The sequence below is a fragment of the Quercus suber genome, unplaced genomic scaffold (genome assembly GCF_002906115.3).
Source record: "Quercus suber isolate HL8 unplaced genomic scaffold, Cork oak 2.0 scaffold_344, whole genome shotgun sequence".
Classification (NCBI taxonomy): Eukaryota; Viridiplantae; Streptophyta; class Magnoliopsida; order Fagales; family Fagaceae; genus Quercus; species Quercus suber.
The window spans coordinates 426654-446553 of NW_027069796.1; the positions used below are offsets into that span (position 1 = coordinate 426654).

At 33.5% G+C, this 19900-nt stretch overlaps 1 protein-coding gene across 1 annotated transcript in view; it reads right to left on the reverse strand.

Moving 5' to 3' along the window:
* Window positions 1-12900: 12900 nt before the first annotated feature.
* Window positions 12901-19900, reverse strand: part of LOC111998487 (MLP-like protein 28) — a 37533-nt gene continuing 30533 nt past the window's right edge. Inside the window, 4 exon segments of the mRNA XM_024030587.2 lie at window positions 12901-13169; window positions 14266-14284; window positions 14287-14471; window positions 18313-18333. Coding sequence (XP_023886355.2) covers window positions 12901-13169; window positions 14266-14284; window positions 14287-14471; window positions 18313-18333 — 494 coding nt within the window.

A 19900-nucleotide genomic window follows, 5' to 3' on the forward strand; every position in this document is an offset into this window, starting at 1 on the left:
AGAGGTAAAACATGGTGAAACCTTGCCAAGCCATAACAACAAGAAATGCACAAAGAAATGAGACAAAGCCATAGAGGTAGGAAACGTGTGATGAGGAAACATGACAAAATCAAGAGCGGTAGGAAATATGTGAAGAGGAAACAAGACAAAAACAAAAGTAGTAGGAAACACATGAAGAAAAAGAAGAAGCCAAAGAACGAGAAATGGAGCAGCTAAAGCCTTGTCAACCTACAACCCAGCCATTGCAAAGGAGGCAGGGCTCACAGTTGAAGATGAATAGATAGTGTGGTTCAGTGGAAGGAGAAAAAACCTAATTTTGGTATCCTGCCAAGACCCCTTTTGGGAGATGCTTTGCTGGGAAAGCATATTTATCAAAACTGGTAGGAAATTGGTGGAAACCATCTAATGCATGTTAGGAAGTGAGGACAAGAGGAATTAATGAGGTTTTTTCGTTTAGAGAAAGAGAGAGATAATGGTATTGTGGTGGGATTGGCTTTTGCCCAAAAAATGAAGTAAGTTCGTTGCTAAGAAAATAGTGGGACTTCTAATGGCTAGAAGGTAGTGGAATTGAACCCACCTGCCCATGGTCAGAATGGTATGTTGCAGGTGTTGGCTAAATGCCTACAGTAGACAAAATGATTGGTGGAAAGCAAGGGTAGGAAAGGGAAACCACCTAAGATTGATCTTGGGTATAAAAGGATAGCTCAAACACAAATGCTAGGTTCTAAAGACTTAAGATTCATGTATTTAGAATTCTAATATGTAATGTTGGCAAACCATGATCAAAACAATATGTTTAGTCTTGTTTAGGCTTGCTAAAAGTTGTGTCTTTCATGTAAAGTTGGAATCGAGAGGCTGCAGATGCATTGGTGCATTTCGGCCTAGCTCGATCGATCGAAAGAAAGACTCGATCGATTGAATCTCGGGCATAATGTTTTTTTGCAGAATATTCCAGCTTAGCCCTAACTCATTAAATGTTTTGGGTTTTCTGTTTTTACCCTAGGTATATAAAGAAAAACCCTAGCCACGTTTTTAGAGTTGCTCCTGTTGTATTGTTGCTCATACTTTTCTGTTTTGTGTAAATCTCTTGTGAGATTTAGAGGAGATTTCCTTTACACAAAGCTTAGGGTTTTCTAGGTAGAGATTACTTCAATACCTTGATGATCAACTCAGTTGCTACCATTGGAGCTTAAAGAATAACAAGCGTGGGTGCTTGTAGCTGATTGGAGAATCTAAGAAAGAAGGAGTCCGTGGATTCGGAGCTTGCACGTGGTCGTGTCAGTAAGATCTACTGGTGGGTAGCATTAGGAAGTCAACTGGAGAGCTTGTAAGTCCTTTTTATGAACTTCGATTCTTTCGCATAGTGGATTTAGGTTTACCTTGAGGATAGCTAGGTCAAATCCTCTCTAGGTTTTTTACCGGTTTAATTTTTCTGGGTGATCATATCTTGTGTTATTTATTATTCTGCTTCTTTATACTTTTGATATGATTGTATGTTTGTGATAACCTGGAATTGCTTAAATTGACTAAGTTAATCACTTGGCTAATTTACTAGGTTAATCTGGTTGGTTTAAGGGGTCTAAAACCGTTCAAGTGGTATTAGAACAAGTAGCTCTCTGGTTGGAGATTTTTTGATTTCTGAGCTGATCCTTGACCCCTGTTGTCATGAGCATGGACACTCTCTCATTGTTCCTCCTCACTTTAGTGGGAATAACTATGCTTATTAGAAAGTAAGAATGAGAGCATTCCTGAAATCCATTGATGAGAGAGTTTGGAATTTTGTTGAGTACGGATGGGAGAAGCCCACTAATCCTGTGAGTGAGTGGCAAACTTCTCAAAAAGAAGTAGCTGGTTTCAATAGCAAGGCTATGAATGCCATCTTTAATGCTATTTTCATGGAGGAATTTAAGAGAATCTCTAATGTTGAGGTTGCTCATACTACTTGAAAAATTCTCTAGACTGTGAATGAAGGCACAAAGGCAGTTAAGATTAACAAGCTGCAACAATTTACTTCTAAATTTGAAAGCATTAGAATGTTTGATGATGAATCTTTTGATGAATTCTATGCTAAATTGAATGATATTGTTAATTCTGCTTTTAATTTGGGTGAAATCTATGATCAACCTAAAATTGTTAGGAAGATTCTTAGATCTTTAACTGAAAATTTTAGACCCAAAGTAACTGCCATTACTGAGAGTAAGGATATGGACTTCATCCCTGTTGATGAGTTTGTAGGATCTCTTCAGTTCTATGAGTCCGACCTTCCCAAAGCTTCCAAATCTAAATCAATGGCTCTTAAGTCTGTTGATGATGTTGAGGTTGGTGGATTTAATGATGAGCTCTCTGTTACAGAGATTGCGTACCTTGCTAAGAACTTTAGAAACTTTCTTAGGAATAACAACAGAAAGACAAGAGGTACAAACACTGCTGAACCTAGAAATTTTAGGAAGAATGATCCCACTAAGGTTAATAACTTTGAAAAACCTAGAGATAAAGTTGGTCAATCTTCAAACAATTCTTTGGGTGCTTAGTGTTTTGGCTGTCAAGGGTATGGTTATGTTAAATCTGAATGTCCTACATTCTTAAGGTCTAAGGGTAAAACTATGGCTGTAACTCTTAGTGATAATGAGTCTGGATGTGACGAGGATGGAAACTTTATTACTTTCACTGCTATTGGTGTAGTCAATGAAAGTATATCTGTTGAAGAGAACCCTTCTGATGGGGAACTCTCTGAGGATGCAGATCTTCAAGAGGCTTATAATAAACTTTGCAAAGTTGCTGCAAAGGATGCTATGAATGTTGAACTTGGCCTGAAGAAAATTGATTCTCTTGAACTTGAAAAGAAAAATTTTCTTGTTAAATTATTTGATGCTAATGATCTTCTAAATCATGTGAAATCTGAGAACATGCTTTTGCTTGATAAAGTTAAAACTTTAGAATATGATTTATTTGTTGTTAGATTTACTAGTTCTAAACTTGATCAAATGTTGAATGTTCAAAAGTATCCTTTTGACAAATCTTGTTTAGGATATGTTGAAAGCATCTCTGTTTTTGCATCTACTTCCACGAACTTTGTTCCTTCATCTTTCTCTGAACCTTCCATAAGTGAGGTTGTGAGTGAAACTGTTAAACCCTCTGTGAGTGAGGTTGTCCAACCTATAGAAGTTTCACCCCCTAGGAAGATTAAGGTTGATCTAGGAGAGTCCAAACCTAAAGATTCTACCCTTTCTAAGGACAAGATGCATGGTAAACCTGCTTGGGTTTATCATTTTTGTGGAAAGTCTGGACATATCCGTCCTAACCGTTACAAGCTTCAAGCTACTAAGAGAGCAAACAAACTAAAAGTGCCTGTGTCCCAAGCACAAGATCCTATGGCACTCATTGGTGAATTGGTAAAGGCTTTGAACCTTTATTCCAATCTTGGAGTTGGAAATCACTCGAATGTGAATAAAAACTCTAATGCTCGTGGTGCATCTAAAAGGTTTTGGATGCAAAAGACTCGATCTAATTGAGTCTTTCTGATATGGTCCTTGTGCTTCATTACTCATTCCTTTATGACCATTGTTTTTTTGTTTTTGTGTTTTTGTTCTAGGACTTGCATTGCATTACATTCATGCATTTTATTCTAGGATTTATTTGTTTTCGCTTTTAAAATAAAATAAAATAAAAATGAGAAAAGAAAAATATGTTTGGCACTATTTTTCTGGTCTTTGAAAATAAGGTTGGTCAATTTATTTACACATAACATGTCTTATGTACCTTGCTTAGCTTTGATGAGCATATTTATTGCACTTGACTAATTGAAACTTTGTGGTGCATGTTGTGTGGGAAAGATGTTTATGGTGTTTATCACTTTGTCTTAATCTTGAAGTCACATGTTATTTGACTGTCGGACTTGATCCTTTTGAGAAAGGCATAGATAACAATCTCACCACTGTTCACTAGCCAATCATGAACACTTTAGTGCATATCATAAGATTTTGTGCTCGAGAAAGTGTAGCACATGCACAAAAAGAACATAAGGTGTAGCCTCGATTAATTGCTTAATGCTTAAAATTGGTGTGTACTATTAGGCTTGATGCCAAATCACATAATTAAAATTGGTGTGTATTTTATGAGGTAAAATTCAAGAAACTTACATGATTGCAAGCTTATATTCTAGGAGATGTGAGAGTTATATGATGTAACTCTTTAGGTGATAGTCTCTTTTAAATTCTATATGATGAATTTTGTAGACTTTGTTATTGATTGCTATTCACATATCACCTCCCATGTATCTTAAACTTTTGCTAGTTGTACACACAACACAAGTTACTCTTTGCTAAACTTGATATATTATATTGTGTGTGATTTTGTTGTAGCCATCCAAGATTAAAAGTTTCTTGATTTTAATGCAAAATGTGTTTAATGTTTGCGCTTTGAGGACAAATTGATTGAAAATCTTGATTTTGGAAGATCTGGGTTGAATTCAAGTATTTTTGAAAAACTTTTCGTCTCATACTCATGCATTTTTTTATAAAATAATGTGTTTTGAGGAGTTTTTGCATTAAAATGCTCTGTTTTCAAAAATCTGATTTTTCCAGAATTTCGATCGATCGAACTTGTTTTTTGATCAATCGAAATTGCGATTAAAATTTTTGGTTTGAGTCTGCCTGACTCGATTGATGTTCGATCGATTCTCGATCGATCGAAATTGAAAAATTTTCAGTTTCTATGTTTTTGACCAAATTTTTTTTTCATGCATCATTTGTGTTTAGGATTTACATGCATTGCATTGTTTTTGTATCTATCTTGCAGTTTTCAGTCATATCTCTCATTGTTTTCACACATAACATGCATACACTTTGCTAAATTGGGTACTTAACTTGATTTAAAAATTGATTGATTAATTTGTGAGTTTTGTACATTCTAGTATATGCTATTTTTTATGTGTGAACTGCAATTTTTTTTTTCTTAAAAGATATGATGGATAATCAATGTGCAAATATTTTCTCTACTAATGTTTATGGGTCACATAGTGCCATGTTTGCATTTTATTGAAAGAGATAATATTTTTTTTTTCTTCATGTGTATCCTCAACTTAGTTTTTATTAAAAAAACTTGGTTTGTGTATTTTTATTTATCCCCAACCCCCTTTTATTTTTCCCCAAAACTGTTTTTCCCAACACTTGTTTTGTTTTTCCTATTTTTATAGGGGGAGAAATTTTTTTTAACCTTTGTGGTTCTTAGGGGGAGTTGTTACTCTTCTTAGGGGGAGTTGTCTCTATTTTCTCTTACTCTGTTTTGTATATTTTCTGTCTACCTTCTGATTAGGTAGTTTTTATCAATACGTGACAAAAAGGGAGAGACATAAATGACCTATTTGTTTTGTTTAGGGGGAGAATATAAAAACTTTTTGATGTATCTAACTTAGGGGGAGAGTTAGAATTTATTTTGATTTATATGTTTCTTGTTTCACTTCTTATTGATTTATACTTATGAGTTCTTCATTGGTATATGTCTTTATTTTGTATTATGTGAAATCAAGAATTTATTTTTGTTTACTTGTATTTTCCACATATGCGTTTATGCGCTTTGTTGAGTGTTTTAGGAATATACAGGTTGATTCAATTGAGCTGCTGTCTACAATTGCAACTGATGGATAGTAGTTAGGATTGAATTTTAGTTTTTATGAGCATTATTTATGTAAAGGGCTTTCACTTGTAAACTTTGAGTTTTTAGTTTCTGTTTTGTCACGGATTGCCAAAGGAAGAGTTTGTTAGGTTCTAAAGACTTAGGATTCATGTATTTAGAACTCTAATGTGTAATGTTGGCAAACCATAATCAAAACAATATGTTTAGTCTTGTTTAGGCTTGCTCAAAGTTGTGTCTTTCATGTAAAGTTGGAATTGAGAGGCTGCAGATGCATTGGTGCATTTCGGCCTGGCTCGATCAATCGAAAAAAAGACTCGATCGATCGAATCTCGGGCAGAATGCTTTTCTGTAGAATATTTCAGCTCAGCCCTAACTCATTAAACGTTTTGGATTTTCTGTTTTTATCCTAGGTATATAAAGAAAAACCCTAGCCACGTTTTTAGAGTTGCTCTTGTTGTATTGTTGCTCATACTTTTCTGTTTTGTGTAAATCTCTTGTGAGATCTAGAGGAGCTTTCCTATACACAAAGTTTAGGGTTTTCTAGGTAGAGATTACTTCAACACCTTGATGATCAACTCGGTTGCTGCCATTGGAGTTTAAAGAATAACAAGTGTAGGTGCTTGTAGCTGATTGGAGAATCCAAGAAAGAAGGAGTCTGTGGATTCGGAGCTTGCACGTGGTCGTGTCAGTAAGTTCTACTGGTGGGTAGCATTAGGATGTTAAGCGAGGAGCTTGTAAGTCCTTTTGTATGAACTTCGATTTTTTTCGCATAGTGGATTCAGGTTTACTTTGAGGATAGCTAGGTCAAATTCTCCCCAGGTTTTTTACCGGTTTGGTTTTCCTGGATGATCATATTTTGTGTTATTTATTATTCTGCTACTTTATACTTTTGATATGATTGTATATTTGTGATAACCTAGAATTGCTTAAATTGACTAAGTTAATCACTTGGCTAATTTACTAGGTTAATCTGGTTGGTTTAAGGGGTCTAAAACCGTTCAACAAAACCATACTCTTTGTCATCTCAATCAAAAAGATAACTATCCTGACCCATTCTCTAAACTACATAACTTTATGGCCTTGTAGGGTAATAAGTTTAAGTAAGTTGGAGTTTGAGCTCTTTTTAGTTTATATCTTGTAGAGAACCCTTTTACTTTCGTTATTATGTTTGCTGTTATTACTATTATTTCTGTTGCTGGACTAACAATTGTTCTGCTGTTATTGTATGTGTGTGTGTATATGTATATCGTTTGGAGTGTTTGGTCTTGCGCATAAGCAGAGAGAGCTAGAGCCAACTTTCCTACCCTCAGGCCTTAGCAGGAAGCCTTAGCTCAAAAGCATAAAAAGGCACCCACAAATATTAACATCATGCTATTACAAAGGAATCAAAATGTAACGATATCTACATGTTAGCAAAAGAGAGAGATACTTTAAGGTAAATTATACTTTATCTCATCATTGATATTTCATATATAGATTTGCAGAAGGGACAGGGAATTGAAACTTGAAATGAAGAACGACAAAAAAGTGAATTACTGTAGAGAAAGTTAAAAATAACATAGAAATGTCAAGAGCTTTATAGATTAACCGGTTAGCACCTCCTAATATTTCTAATTAAACTATCCAATGTTCAAATTCACCTTCCCCAATTATCAAATTATCAAAAAAGTACTCGAGAAAATGGAGAAATAGAAGAAGAATGATATTCTAGTTTTGTTTACATCCAATTTCATGTTTTAAATGTGGATTTTTTTTTTCAAAGTGTATATTTTTGAATCGATTGTGAATATGTGTGTAAAATAGTTGATGTAAGTAAATATAAATGTTTATTTTTTACTAAATAGAATGAGAAAGTTGGGGTAGGTGGCATTTTAAATGGGTATAATTTTTTGAACTGAATCATGAGTGTCATGTTTTTATTTTTGTGAGTTCCTACTTTTTTTTTTTTAAAGATTTCTTTTTTTCTTTGAGTGATACTAGGGTACTATTACAAATTTTACTAGATAGGTTTTACATATTAATTGGTCACCAATTAAAAATGATAATTAAGACATTTAATAATTATGTGTTAAGGTCATTTTTATTTCCACATCAATTTATTAGCATTTAGTAGTAAAATTAATCATATGTTTTTCATTTTAATTTTATTTTATTTTACGAAGACTGCCAAGGTAAGCTCGCCTAAATATATAAGTAGTAAATATAATATTTGGCTTTTCTACGTTAAAAAAAAAAAAAGCATTGCCATCCAATTGAATAAAAATTATACATGTAGAACACAAGATTTAATAATATTAATAGTACACATGATTTAAAAAGTTTATTTTAATTAGTTGTTAAAGGGTGTGTAATATATAATTTCCTTCTTAATTATGGTATTAGAACTTTGAAGTATCGAACATTGTTCTTTTTTTCATATATTGGTAATTTTTGTATTTTCTTAGTAATTTATGTCAAGAAATATTAAATAAATTTCAGTTCTTAGAGATATATGCTATGTCCAATTTATTATTTTCTTAATTTAATGATTCTTTAACATACACAATCATTATTAGTGCCTTAATTTTGACCCTCTTAATTATTTTGCTAACTAAACTTTTACTGAGCTTTTTGGTTAAACTCTGTTGAAAATTATATCTATATATGTTTTTAGTATAGGTGTAGCAATGTATTATGTAAAAATTAATTACGTTATATTGATGCAAAACTTTGTTCTCTTTATGGATATATTCATAATTTTAATGATTAATCAACATACAAAGTTGCTAATTTTTTTTTTTTAAAAGAAAAGTAATCTTATAACTATGATTCAATCCTATGATCAATCCGATCCAATTCCCTAACGATTATGCCTAGGATCCCAATTTTAACAATCTTAATTAGTAGAAAATTACAAAATCTTAGGAGTGTTAACTATATTTTACCTAAAATAAAATAAAAAAATCTTTCCAAAATCCAAAAACACAACCTTATAAATTGCACAACCATATAGCCCGCTACTCCATTTATGCCTTTTGAGGATTCATAGCAAAGAAGTTAAAAAATTTAGTTTTTAGCAACTTAAAATCCTACTTTATCTATTTTAACACATTACTTTACAATACACCCAATATCAAAGGTTCTATTTTTTTACCAATTCATTCAAATATTATTTCTTTATTCTTCCTTTCCATCTCTTTCTTTATCTTCTTCTCTATCACTTTCTCTTCTTCGCCACTCACACCTATTGCCACCATGTCTCTCCCTTTTTTGCCGCCCACACCCACTACCACCAACTACCACTAAAAACAAATGAAAAATAAAAACCATAACCATAACCGCCACTGCCATCGTAACCACAGTCACCACAACCACCACTGCCACTGCCACTGCCCACACCCAATCACCAATCACCAACCACCACCGCTACAGCCATCACTGCCATTGTTACCACCACCCACAACCTCAACCCCCAACCATCAAAACAACAAATCCAAAACCAAATCCCGAACTCAAACCAACAGCCACTATACCTCCAAAAACAAACAAAAACAAAATCCTATTAGACTCACAAAGAAAAAAAAAAAAAAAGAAAAAAAAAAAGGGTAGTTGCTACAATAAGCTGCTATACATAGCAGTTTACTGTAGCACGTTGCTAAAAAAATTTAGATATAATACCCTTAATAAAGCTTGGTTTTTGAGGTTTTGAGAGCTAAAATAACGTTTTTGCTATAATAACAACTTTACTCTAAATCTCTTAAATTAGTAAACCAACGACTATTAAAAGACAAAATACCAGCTCTACTAAAAAGTCTAAAATTATTGAATCCATATCATTACAGTCAAGTGAGATAGTTATCACAAAAAGTAATTGAATGAATAATGTGAGAGAGAGAGAGAGAGAGAGAGACTCTTAGAGAAAATACCAATGAGCAACAGATTGGACCACCATCGCCAATGTGATGCAAACTGCAAAATTGAAGGTGAGTCTCACTGGAATGGAGCGGATGTGTGGGTGTGGCTTGTACTGCTATGCAGTGGAAGTGAAGGAGATGAGACTCTCTCTATTTGACTGGTATCAATATGAATTTATGGATTTTTTTAACTAAAAAAAGAAGGGCCTGTCAATGTGAATTTTTTTTTCTTCCTGTTTTTGAAGGGCTAAAATGGGCCAGAGATCTATATTTTTGTTATTGTTTGGGCTAAGGTTCATACTAGGGGGCCCAAAAAAAAAAAAAATCTGGAGGGCCACGGCCCCCATGGTCCATGAATAGCTCTGTCCCTGTTGGACACCACCGTTGCAATCTCCTCTTCCGCATCTACCACATTTACTTTGCTCTTTTGCATTAAATCTCTGTTATTGTTTTAGTGTTATTGAAGTTGCCTCTTATTCTACATGTTCTCGTATAAAAATCTATTTTGCCATAAATAAAATAATTAATTTTACTTTTGAATTTGAGGATTTTAGGCAATTTAATTTTCATTTTAGGTACCACATTTCTTTAGCTCTAGGCAGTGGCGACTGTAGGAATTTTGTTTAGGGTTTCCTATTCTACTTTGAAAAAATTTCAGGTAATTTCGGTCTATTTCGGGTGTTTCGAGAAATACCGGCCGAAATTCAAGATTTGGCCGGCATAAAGTTTGTGCTTAAAATTTTTTTTTTTTTTTTAAACCAAAACAAATTTGCATTCTATACACCGAAAAACCTTAAAAGGAAAAAAAAAAAAAGAAAAGAAAAGAAATGAACAAAGGTACCTATACAATAAACTATAAGTTCATTTGAAATATTAATAAAATTATTAATTATTGTTTGTTTAGTTGTTTCATTAATTTGTTCTTTTATAAACTATAATTTGTTGTATTGTTGTTTCATTAATTATTAAATTATTAATTGTTGTTTAGCCTAACATAATTTAATTTGTTTGTCTTTTATAATGTATTGGTTAATTAAATTATTAATTATTGTTTATTAGTTGCTTTCCCTAATTAATTATTGGTTAATTAAATTATTGTTTATTAGTTGCGCTAGCACACATCTATGTGCACATTACACTAAAAGAGCTAGCCATGTGCACATTACACATCCTATGGGCTGATGTGCACATTACATTGCTTTAATTATTATTTACCTAGCCCTATGTGTTCATCCACTCCACCCCACCCCACCCCACTCAACAGGCAAGCCAGTCAAGCCTCAAGAAAATTTCCCCAATCACAAGAGCTAGCTATCAATCAGAAAATTTCAAAATTACAAATCACAATACACATTACACTAAAAGACAATTAATAACCATAAAAAAAGAAAAGACAATTAATAACTTAATATCTCACCAACGCAAACACACACACCAACACCAACACCAACAACAACACCTACCAACACCAACGGATAAGCTATTAAGATAAAGCTAAATTCAAAAAGTTAAAAAAGCCAAATATTAATAAAGATAAAGTCAAAGCTCAGCGGCCCAATCACAGAATCAGATAAAGACAAAGTATTAAAATTAGACTTAAAGAATAAAGAGAGAAAGGGACTCATAATTTTCCTTTCAATGATTCAGAGAGAGAGAGAGAGAGAGAGAGAGAGAGAGAGAGAGAGAGAGAGAGAGAGAGAGAGAGAGAGAGAGAGAGAGAGAGAGAGAGAAGTTAGTTTAGTAAAATGAAATACCTTGAGGGAGGGAGCACCGGAGCAGCGAGCAAGGAGGCTTGAAGGCTGAGGCCACTGAGGCAGTGACGAGGCGACTTGTGACGAGCGATCTCCGATGAGGGCAGTGGCGAGCGACGAGCCATGACGACGAGGGGTGAGCGATCTGAGTGACGACGACAATCTGGACTGGACCGATCTCTGACGACGACCGAGTTGTGAGCGACATGACCGATTCGATCTCCGTGACTCCGTCTGTTGGCAGTTGGCTTGAGCCCGAGGCGTTGCTTGCTCTTGTCTTTACTCTTTAGGTTTGCTTTAGGCCTTTAGGATTTTTTTATTTAGAAGTGATTTTTGATTTGATTTGCTTTGCAGCTCTGTATTGGGGTTTGGTTGTTGTTTTTGTTTTGTTTTTTATTTATTTATTTTTTTGGAGAATTCGTGGGTTCTGTAATCTATTGAGCTTGTCGAGTTGCCGCTTGCCATGGGCTTGGCTCTGATGCAATTTTTTTTATTTATTTATTTTTTTCATATTTTATTCAAAAAATTTTTTTTTTGGGGCCTTTTTTTTGGCTTGAAAGTAGAACAATAATAATATATATATTTTTTTTTTTTTAAATTTGAGGGTGTTCCTAATTTTGTGATTGAGAGAGTTCCTAATAGAGAGCAAATATAAAAAATTTTGTAAATTTTTTTGTTTTTAGGTTTTTTTTTTTTTCAGGCCAAGATGTTTCTAGAAACCCCTTGAGTTGCATGTGGCGTTGCCACTGGCTCTAGGTCTTGTTTATTATTATTTTGTGGACCGTTGAAAGGATTTCCTTCTACTATATTAGCTTTGGAAGTAAATTACTGAACAATATATATATATATATATATATATATATATATATATATATATTGTCCTTATTCCTCTCCGTTTTGTTAAGAACCTGCAATGGTGTCCTAATGCATTATGTCTTCTGCACCAATATGGAGGTGCTTTGTTCCCGCTATTGAGAGCTGCTGTTGTTGATGCATAAGTCGTGAGCGGTGTAGCTATTGTGCTAATGTGCGCCTAATTAGCATGTACTATTGTGAGCTGCTAATGTGCTTTGGAAGTAAGATCTTATCATGCTTTCCTTAATTAGGTCAATAAAAATCATACGACGATTTTTATGGACTTCTCTAAATTTTCTATTAACTATGTAAGAAAATAGTTTTAAAAATGATATTTTGCAAATGAATCTGCCATGATAAAGTTAAGTAGGTCTTCAGCAGGGTTGAAGCCTCGGATAACCTACAATACACAGAGAGAGAGAGAGAGAAAAAAAAAAAAAAAAAAAAAAAAAAAAAAAAAAAAAAAAACTCCTCATGCATTGAAAAGATAATTAACTCAAAATAGTAGTAGATCGGCTTCAATAAGCTCAGAAACGCACGTACATAAATTATAGTTGGAGAAAACACTCATATTCATAAAACAAAACCCCCACATTTATTAAAATATATAGGTTACCATAAGAGTACATGGATTTCTGCAACAAGTGGCTCCAGTTAGCCCATACAAGATTAAAATTGACATACATAATTCATAATTAGGAGAACAAGTCTCGTACACTGTTTTATTGTTGTAGTCAATACTAGGATAAAACATAACCATTTTGTCTCTATGCCTGGACAAGGTGAGCATCAAGGTCTTTGCTGAGATCAAGGGCAAGCTGAAGCAATGTATTTGGTTCTACAATATTCTCATGCAGCTTTTCATATTCCATAGTCCAATGCACCAAGCTGCCCTTACCCTTTGGAGTAGCTTGAATAGTGATTTTGATGTTCTTGTACTCCTCCATGAGATCTCCTTCAATAACTTTGAAAGTGACAGAGTTGTTTTTCTTATCTATTGCTTCGATTACCTCCTTAGCTACTTTAGCTTTCCCATCTGTGGTTTCAAATTAGAAAAAATCAAATTAAGAAATTAACATCATGCTTTCACCAAGGAAACGAAACGTTATTTTCAGTTTAGAAAAATATTCCTAAAGCCTTTATAACATTGCTATCTGCACGAGGGGCAACGTAAAAACATGTATAACCAAAAACTTCAATACATTAAAGAAAAACCTTCCTTAATAGAATTTAAGACAACTCTAACAGCCTGTCTTGTCTCAAAACTGAGGTCTTTCAATGCTAGGAAGTTGTATATATATATACGCTTGAAAACATTGCTGGTTTAATTTTTGATTGCTTAACGTTTAGTTAGTCATGTCGCACTAGAGCTAAATTTGAAGAGTTATGTAAACTCTTAGCATTTCAATCACCCTAATTAAAAACAACCTCTACACTAGCCTAGATTTGAGTACCTAAAGATCTGTTGCGACGAGGAAAAGAGAGTTGTCTTCCCAACCGGTATTTGATGAGCGTAGCCTAGCGGGCGGCCTAGTGCAACGCTTGGTGATCATTTCTCTGGCGTAGGGAACATTTTATATCATATATTCCTTGTTTATTTTTCTCTTTCCCATTTTGTACCAAGAAAGGGAGGGAAAACATTTCTCTTTCATTCTTTTCATTGTAAAAATTATCCGGATTAAGGAAAGAGATGACTATTTTCCACCCATTTCGGAATCTCAATATCAAGAATGTTAACCTACTCATTACGTAAAATAGTTCACTCATAGAAGAAGGTTTTCTTAAATATAAATCTACATGCACACTGATTCAAAATTCCATAGTATATATAATCTACGGTGCTTCAAGTTTTAGATATGATAGGTTTCAACTTTTGACTTGTGATTACTCTTTGTTTTCAAAAAGGCTAATTAATTTTTGATATTAGCGGCGATTTGAATCCAAATCCTTTATACTATGACGATAAGTTAATTAGATCCCACTATTAATATTTTGTTTCATCTATACAGTCAAGCTCAAGTCCAGTAGTAGAAAAGGAAACATAATTCAAAGAATGCTAGACCATTTTACGAATAAATAATGTATATATATATATATAAAAGACGGTCATATATGATCTAAAATTTCCTTACCATGGACGTAATCCCAGACTCCCAGTTGATGACAGAGCCCTCATTGCCCCTGTCCCCTTCATGTAAAGCACATCCCTGTATTATGCCAGGGGATACATTGGATATGTGGTGTGGCCTGCAGCTGAAGATCTCGTGAAAATTTTCAGCTGGAGCCTTGATTTCTACATCAGCCTCCACCTTACCAAACAGAGGCATTTTGGCAGATACTTATATTCCAAAACCAAATAGCTTTACAAGTGCTAATTAAGAAAAGATACTGTGCAGTTGTAGGAGAAAACACTTTGGCTATTATCATTATATAGAAGATCTGTAACGCAAAGATCCTCTCTAGTGACTAGAGATTTCGTTGCCTTTGCTCATCCGTATTACATGGGTCCCATTCATGGCATGTAATGTCAACTACAAAGGTCTTGTATGTTGTTTTACATCTTTTTATTTTATTTTATTTTTTATCGAAACAATTTAAAGTGGGTTAGTTGATATTTAGCATTGGTCTTGTCATTAATACCTATAAAATAATTGCACGTGGTATAGCGAGGTGGACAGAATAGACAGGATAATAAATAAATGCTATCACTGCATTGGCTCAATAAATAAGAACAATAAGTTACGTGAGAGTTGAGAGCGAGGTGCAGAATCTATCATTCCAAATAATTTATTTAGGGAGGCCAAATAATTATAAATTTTTTTTTTATAAAAAATTTATTAGTCAAAACAAATACTTAGTTCCATATATTAACTCTAACTCAACAATGTTATGCCCTATCTTATTTCGATTTACTAAATTTTTTGTAATTGATTATGAACTAATCAAGGATTATGTTCATAAATATCAACATCTATTTGCTTTGCATTATATGTTTTAACTCTTCTTTGGAAAATTATTGTGTACTCCCGGAGTACTATAAATGCATATTTTCTCATCTCACATAAATGATGGGTTCTACTAATTAAATTAATAGTAGGACTTATCATTAATGTGAGAGGAGGGACTACGTATTTATAGTACTCCGAATTTTGGCACAGATGATTAAGTAATAGCTTCTGAATTTTGAAAATTCTCTTAAAATATGCATTAATAGTAAATGATTTGTCCATAAATTACTCATACATTAAAAGCTAAATATTTGAATTTTATAAACTAGTTATATAACTAATTTAAAAATATATATAAACAACGAAGTGTTTACACAAAACCAAACAATTAAACAATTGTTTAACCAGTAAGAAACAAAACTATTATATGCCGCATATTATAATATATATTTAATTACAGTCATTCAACAATTTTTGTTTAAAAGGTTAGAAAGACTCTTAACCATTTTTTTATTAGACACCTAACAAATTAAACTATTATATATTATATACTAGATGTTAGTATAATATATTATATAATATGAATAATGAATAAAGTTGATTCTAGAAAAAAAGTAATAATATTAATTAAAGTTATAAACAGACGCATATAGCCATGCATGTGTTTTAGCCAGAGTTTAAAGTTAGTCAGTTTAAAGTTACCAGACAACAGTAAAACCACTAAACAGCACACGGTATGGCCAAAAAAAAAAAAAAAAAAAAAGCGGTAATGGCCTAGAGAACTCTTTGTGAAGGGGTGATGATTCTCTCCCTCATTATTTTACCCTAATTTTTTTTTAGGGAGAATTACAACTTATTCATTTATGGTTTGACCAAAATTTAAGTTGTCTATTTACAGTTTGAAATTTGATATTTTACCCATCTAAAATTGCCTACCTGTGATTTGAAATTTCATGCTGCAAGTGTTCCACTTGATTTATTTTGATCTTATTATTTTTATTTTAGAGGAGAGAGACATAAAAGTAGAGCAAAATTACATATCTAACCCTATTTTTAATATATGTGGGTTACAGAATTCTAGCCAAACTAACTTCAGGTAGGTAAAGTGTCAAATTTCAAACCATAGGTAGGTAATTTAAATTTTTGCCAAATAAGTTGTTATTTGTTCATTCTTTTTAGTTCACTTTTATTATTTATAAGTGGACATCACATTTTCAGTATATCAAGATATGCAATTATATTGATATTGATATTGATATTGTGTGAAAGAGTGACTAAAAAAAGAGTATTAGAGAATATATTTATCATTTGTGAAAGAGTGATGAATCTCTTATACTCATTAGTAAAAGAGAAAGGTCGTTGCTGTAATATGTCATTAAATACAAGTTTTTATTTCTTTTTTATTAGAGTAATTAAGGGGGATGAGGTACACATTATATGTCAAATCTTTGTTGGTTAAGACATTGTGCTCCTTGCATCCTTGTGCTTGCATGGCACTCTACAACGCTCATGCATGCCGTTTCCCACAAGGGTGGTTTGCGAACCAAAAACTATTCCACAACTTTGATGTGGTAGACTATGAGTGATTGTTTATTACTTACACATAGACTTAATTTTTTTTTTTAATTACTTACACTGCAATCAGGGGCGTAGCCAGGAATTTGTACATGGGGGGGCCGACCACTTGTGCATGGAGGTGTTGACCTACATGGACCCACCACTTTTTCCTCACCACTCATAACTCTCCGCATGGTGAGTTGTGGCAAAAATTATGTAAGTTTTTGTGGTTCTTGCATTTTTCAATAACTTAAACCCAACCATATTTTCTTGTCTATCTCCCTCCTACTACACACCTTGACTCAAATGACTGCTAGGTTTCTTTAATGGCTTCTAGGGTTGGATTGGAAGTCTTTGATACCAAGTTGGATTTGAGTTGTAAAGTGTGGAAGATTAGAGAGAGAGAGAGAGAGAGAGAGTAGTTTTGATATATAACCTAAGCAGTTTGAGTCTTTTTTTCTTCTTGGGTACTAATTATGCATTTGACTAATTATGACATTGTCAACATTCAACAAACATATTAATTTCATCATTTCTCAATACTCAATTAAGTTAGAGATATCTAAAAAAAAAGTAGCACAAAAATATAATCCAATGTGCAAATGAATGGTGAGGAAGAATTCAACGGAGAAAAGGAGACTGAGATAAGAGGAAGTAATATTGTGAGACAATGCCTAATTACCTATAAGCTTGCCATTAACGAAAACACACAACACATCACGCATGCTATCAATTGTCAATGTTGGTCTAACTTCCTTTTCCTCCCACAGATGTCCTAATTTCTGAATTGCTAACATCTTTTTTCTTAAAGAATGCATCAATTGTTTTTCGTTTGCTCATAATTCTTTTAGCTTTAAGAATATGACTCAAAAATTAACCTGAAAAGAGCTTTAAAAAATAAAATTTTAATTAGAAATTTTTACTTAGTTATATGATTGTTATTCATACTCAAGAAAAAACAAAATTTTCACTATAATTTAAACAGTCAACCTATTTTTAATACGACTTTAATTAATAATAACTCCTCAAACAAAAACAAAAATTAAACACACAAGTATTGTTACACAACATAAACCAAACAATTTAACAACACCTACAGCCATATCCACAGCAACATGATATCTATCAAAAATAGGTAATAAATCAAAACAATTTGACCTTAGAAACTTTGCAAAGGTGGGTCACCCAGGTGGCAATGCCTACTGCCTCTGCCTCCAAAAGATCTTCCCTTCAAGACTCATCACAAACAGTCTCCCCATGCCTTCAATCACGTATTTCTCTAAAAATTTATGAAAATATAAAGAGCATGTGAATATTTAGGTGTAGATAGTTGAGAGGAAAAAAAAAAAAAAGACACTATAAAGAGATGAATCATGAATGTCTAATGCTTAAGAAAGAGAAAAAAACTCATTAGGCAGTCACCAAGTTCCAAAACTAAAGCTGAATCAGTTGATGAAGAAAGAAAAAATTGGTCAGGATTTTATTTTATTTTATGGGATTGTGAAGACAGAACAAAGGACTGGAGTGTTGGGGCTAGTAGGCAGTGGTACCAGTGCTAAAAGTATATCAAAGAAGACAAAACAGCCAAGTTCCAAAACTAAAGCTGAATCAGCTGATGAAGAAAGAGAAAATTGGTTAGAAATTTTTTTTTTCTTCGGACTGTGAGGACAGAACAAAGGATTGGAGTTTTGGGGGCTGGTAGGCTATTGTACCGATGCTGAAAGTGTATCAAAGAAGCCAAAATGAAAGAATAAAAAGTAAAAAGGGCAAGGGATACCGTGGGTCAGGGTGGGCTTTTTGAGATGAAGGGAAAGTGTATTTTTGTTGTTATTTGGATTTAAGAGTATTTAAATGTTGGACTTATGAGTATTACCATACGCCAGTAGGTTTTTTTTTTTTTTTTTTTTTATTTTTTTGCAGGGGCCACGGCCCCCCCAAGCCACTATGTGGCTCCGTCCCTGATTGCAATATCATAATTATGACAAATAAATGGTTAATAGTTTGTAGTACTAGATTTTTCCAATACCAAAATAAGAAGTCACTGCATGAGATTGGTACCCCGTGATATGTGTGCAACATGTAAGGTGCCTTTAGCGAAGATGAAGCCTTTTTTGTGGACTAGCTATCTTCACCATCAAATTCATTATGTTTGTCATATGCACAATAATCTATTGGAGAAAAATGCTAAAATTACTATAATTTTGAGCACAATTATATAAACCTTTTAGAATACAATGATGTCGTATTTCCTCATCTCAAATAATAGTAAATTCTATTAATTAAATTTGTGGAGGCTCAAAAACATAGTTACTAGTAAGGGCTAATGTTGTTCTTCATTTACATAACTAATTTATGAAAAATACAAGATGGGAGAATTAGATAGATGATTGAAGACAAAAAGAGTTGAATCATTGCTAACAATTGATAGAAATAGATCTCCCGAGGGAGTTACAAGAACAAAAATGAATTGAGCCCTTCTAAAAAGCTTTTCTCCTTTTCTCTCTCCTAGTTTCTCTCTCTATATTTCTGGTTCCCCTTTCCTGTTGATCCTTTCCCCCTTTTATAGCCTTTCTCATCCTCCAGCTGTCCTACTTTCTAGCCAGATTTTTGGGGTGTGGCCTATCCCATCAGCTCACATTTCTGCCATTTTGTGATCATGAAAGCAGGTTTTAGGGCTATCCTCCTTGTCTAGGCTAGTCAATTAGCAATTAATGTGGTTGACATTAGGTGTGGAGGGTCTTAAATGTGGAGATGATGGTTGTGTTGGGTTCTGCGTTTTTCCTAATGCGTTCCCGTGGTAATCCATGGAAGCGAGGTTCCTTTGGTCTGACGATTGGATGCTCTTCGCAAGGGTTGTGGCTCTCGAGGACATAGGCTCCATAGGCATATCGTGCTTAACTCTTGGCTCGATCCTTTTGGACCTCGAGTTTTAGGGCAAACGTCTTGCTGTGGAAGGAGGGCCTTAACTTAACCTCTTTGGGCCAATGCCTCTGGGGTGCACCCAGGCCCATCCCCCCACAAAATTTATTATAGGATCCACAATTCATGTGAGAAGAATGTATAGAATATTATTGTACTTCCAAAATAATGTATAATTTATTAATTTCCCCAAATGTTATTGCAAAAGTTTATAAATTGATGTAACAATGAATATGATTGATAGATTTCAAGATAACCAAGTTATGGACATAATATTTTCACAACAAATCTCAATTGAAAAGTTGTTGATGGTTTGTAAAAAAATGATTTTAGTGGTAGAACC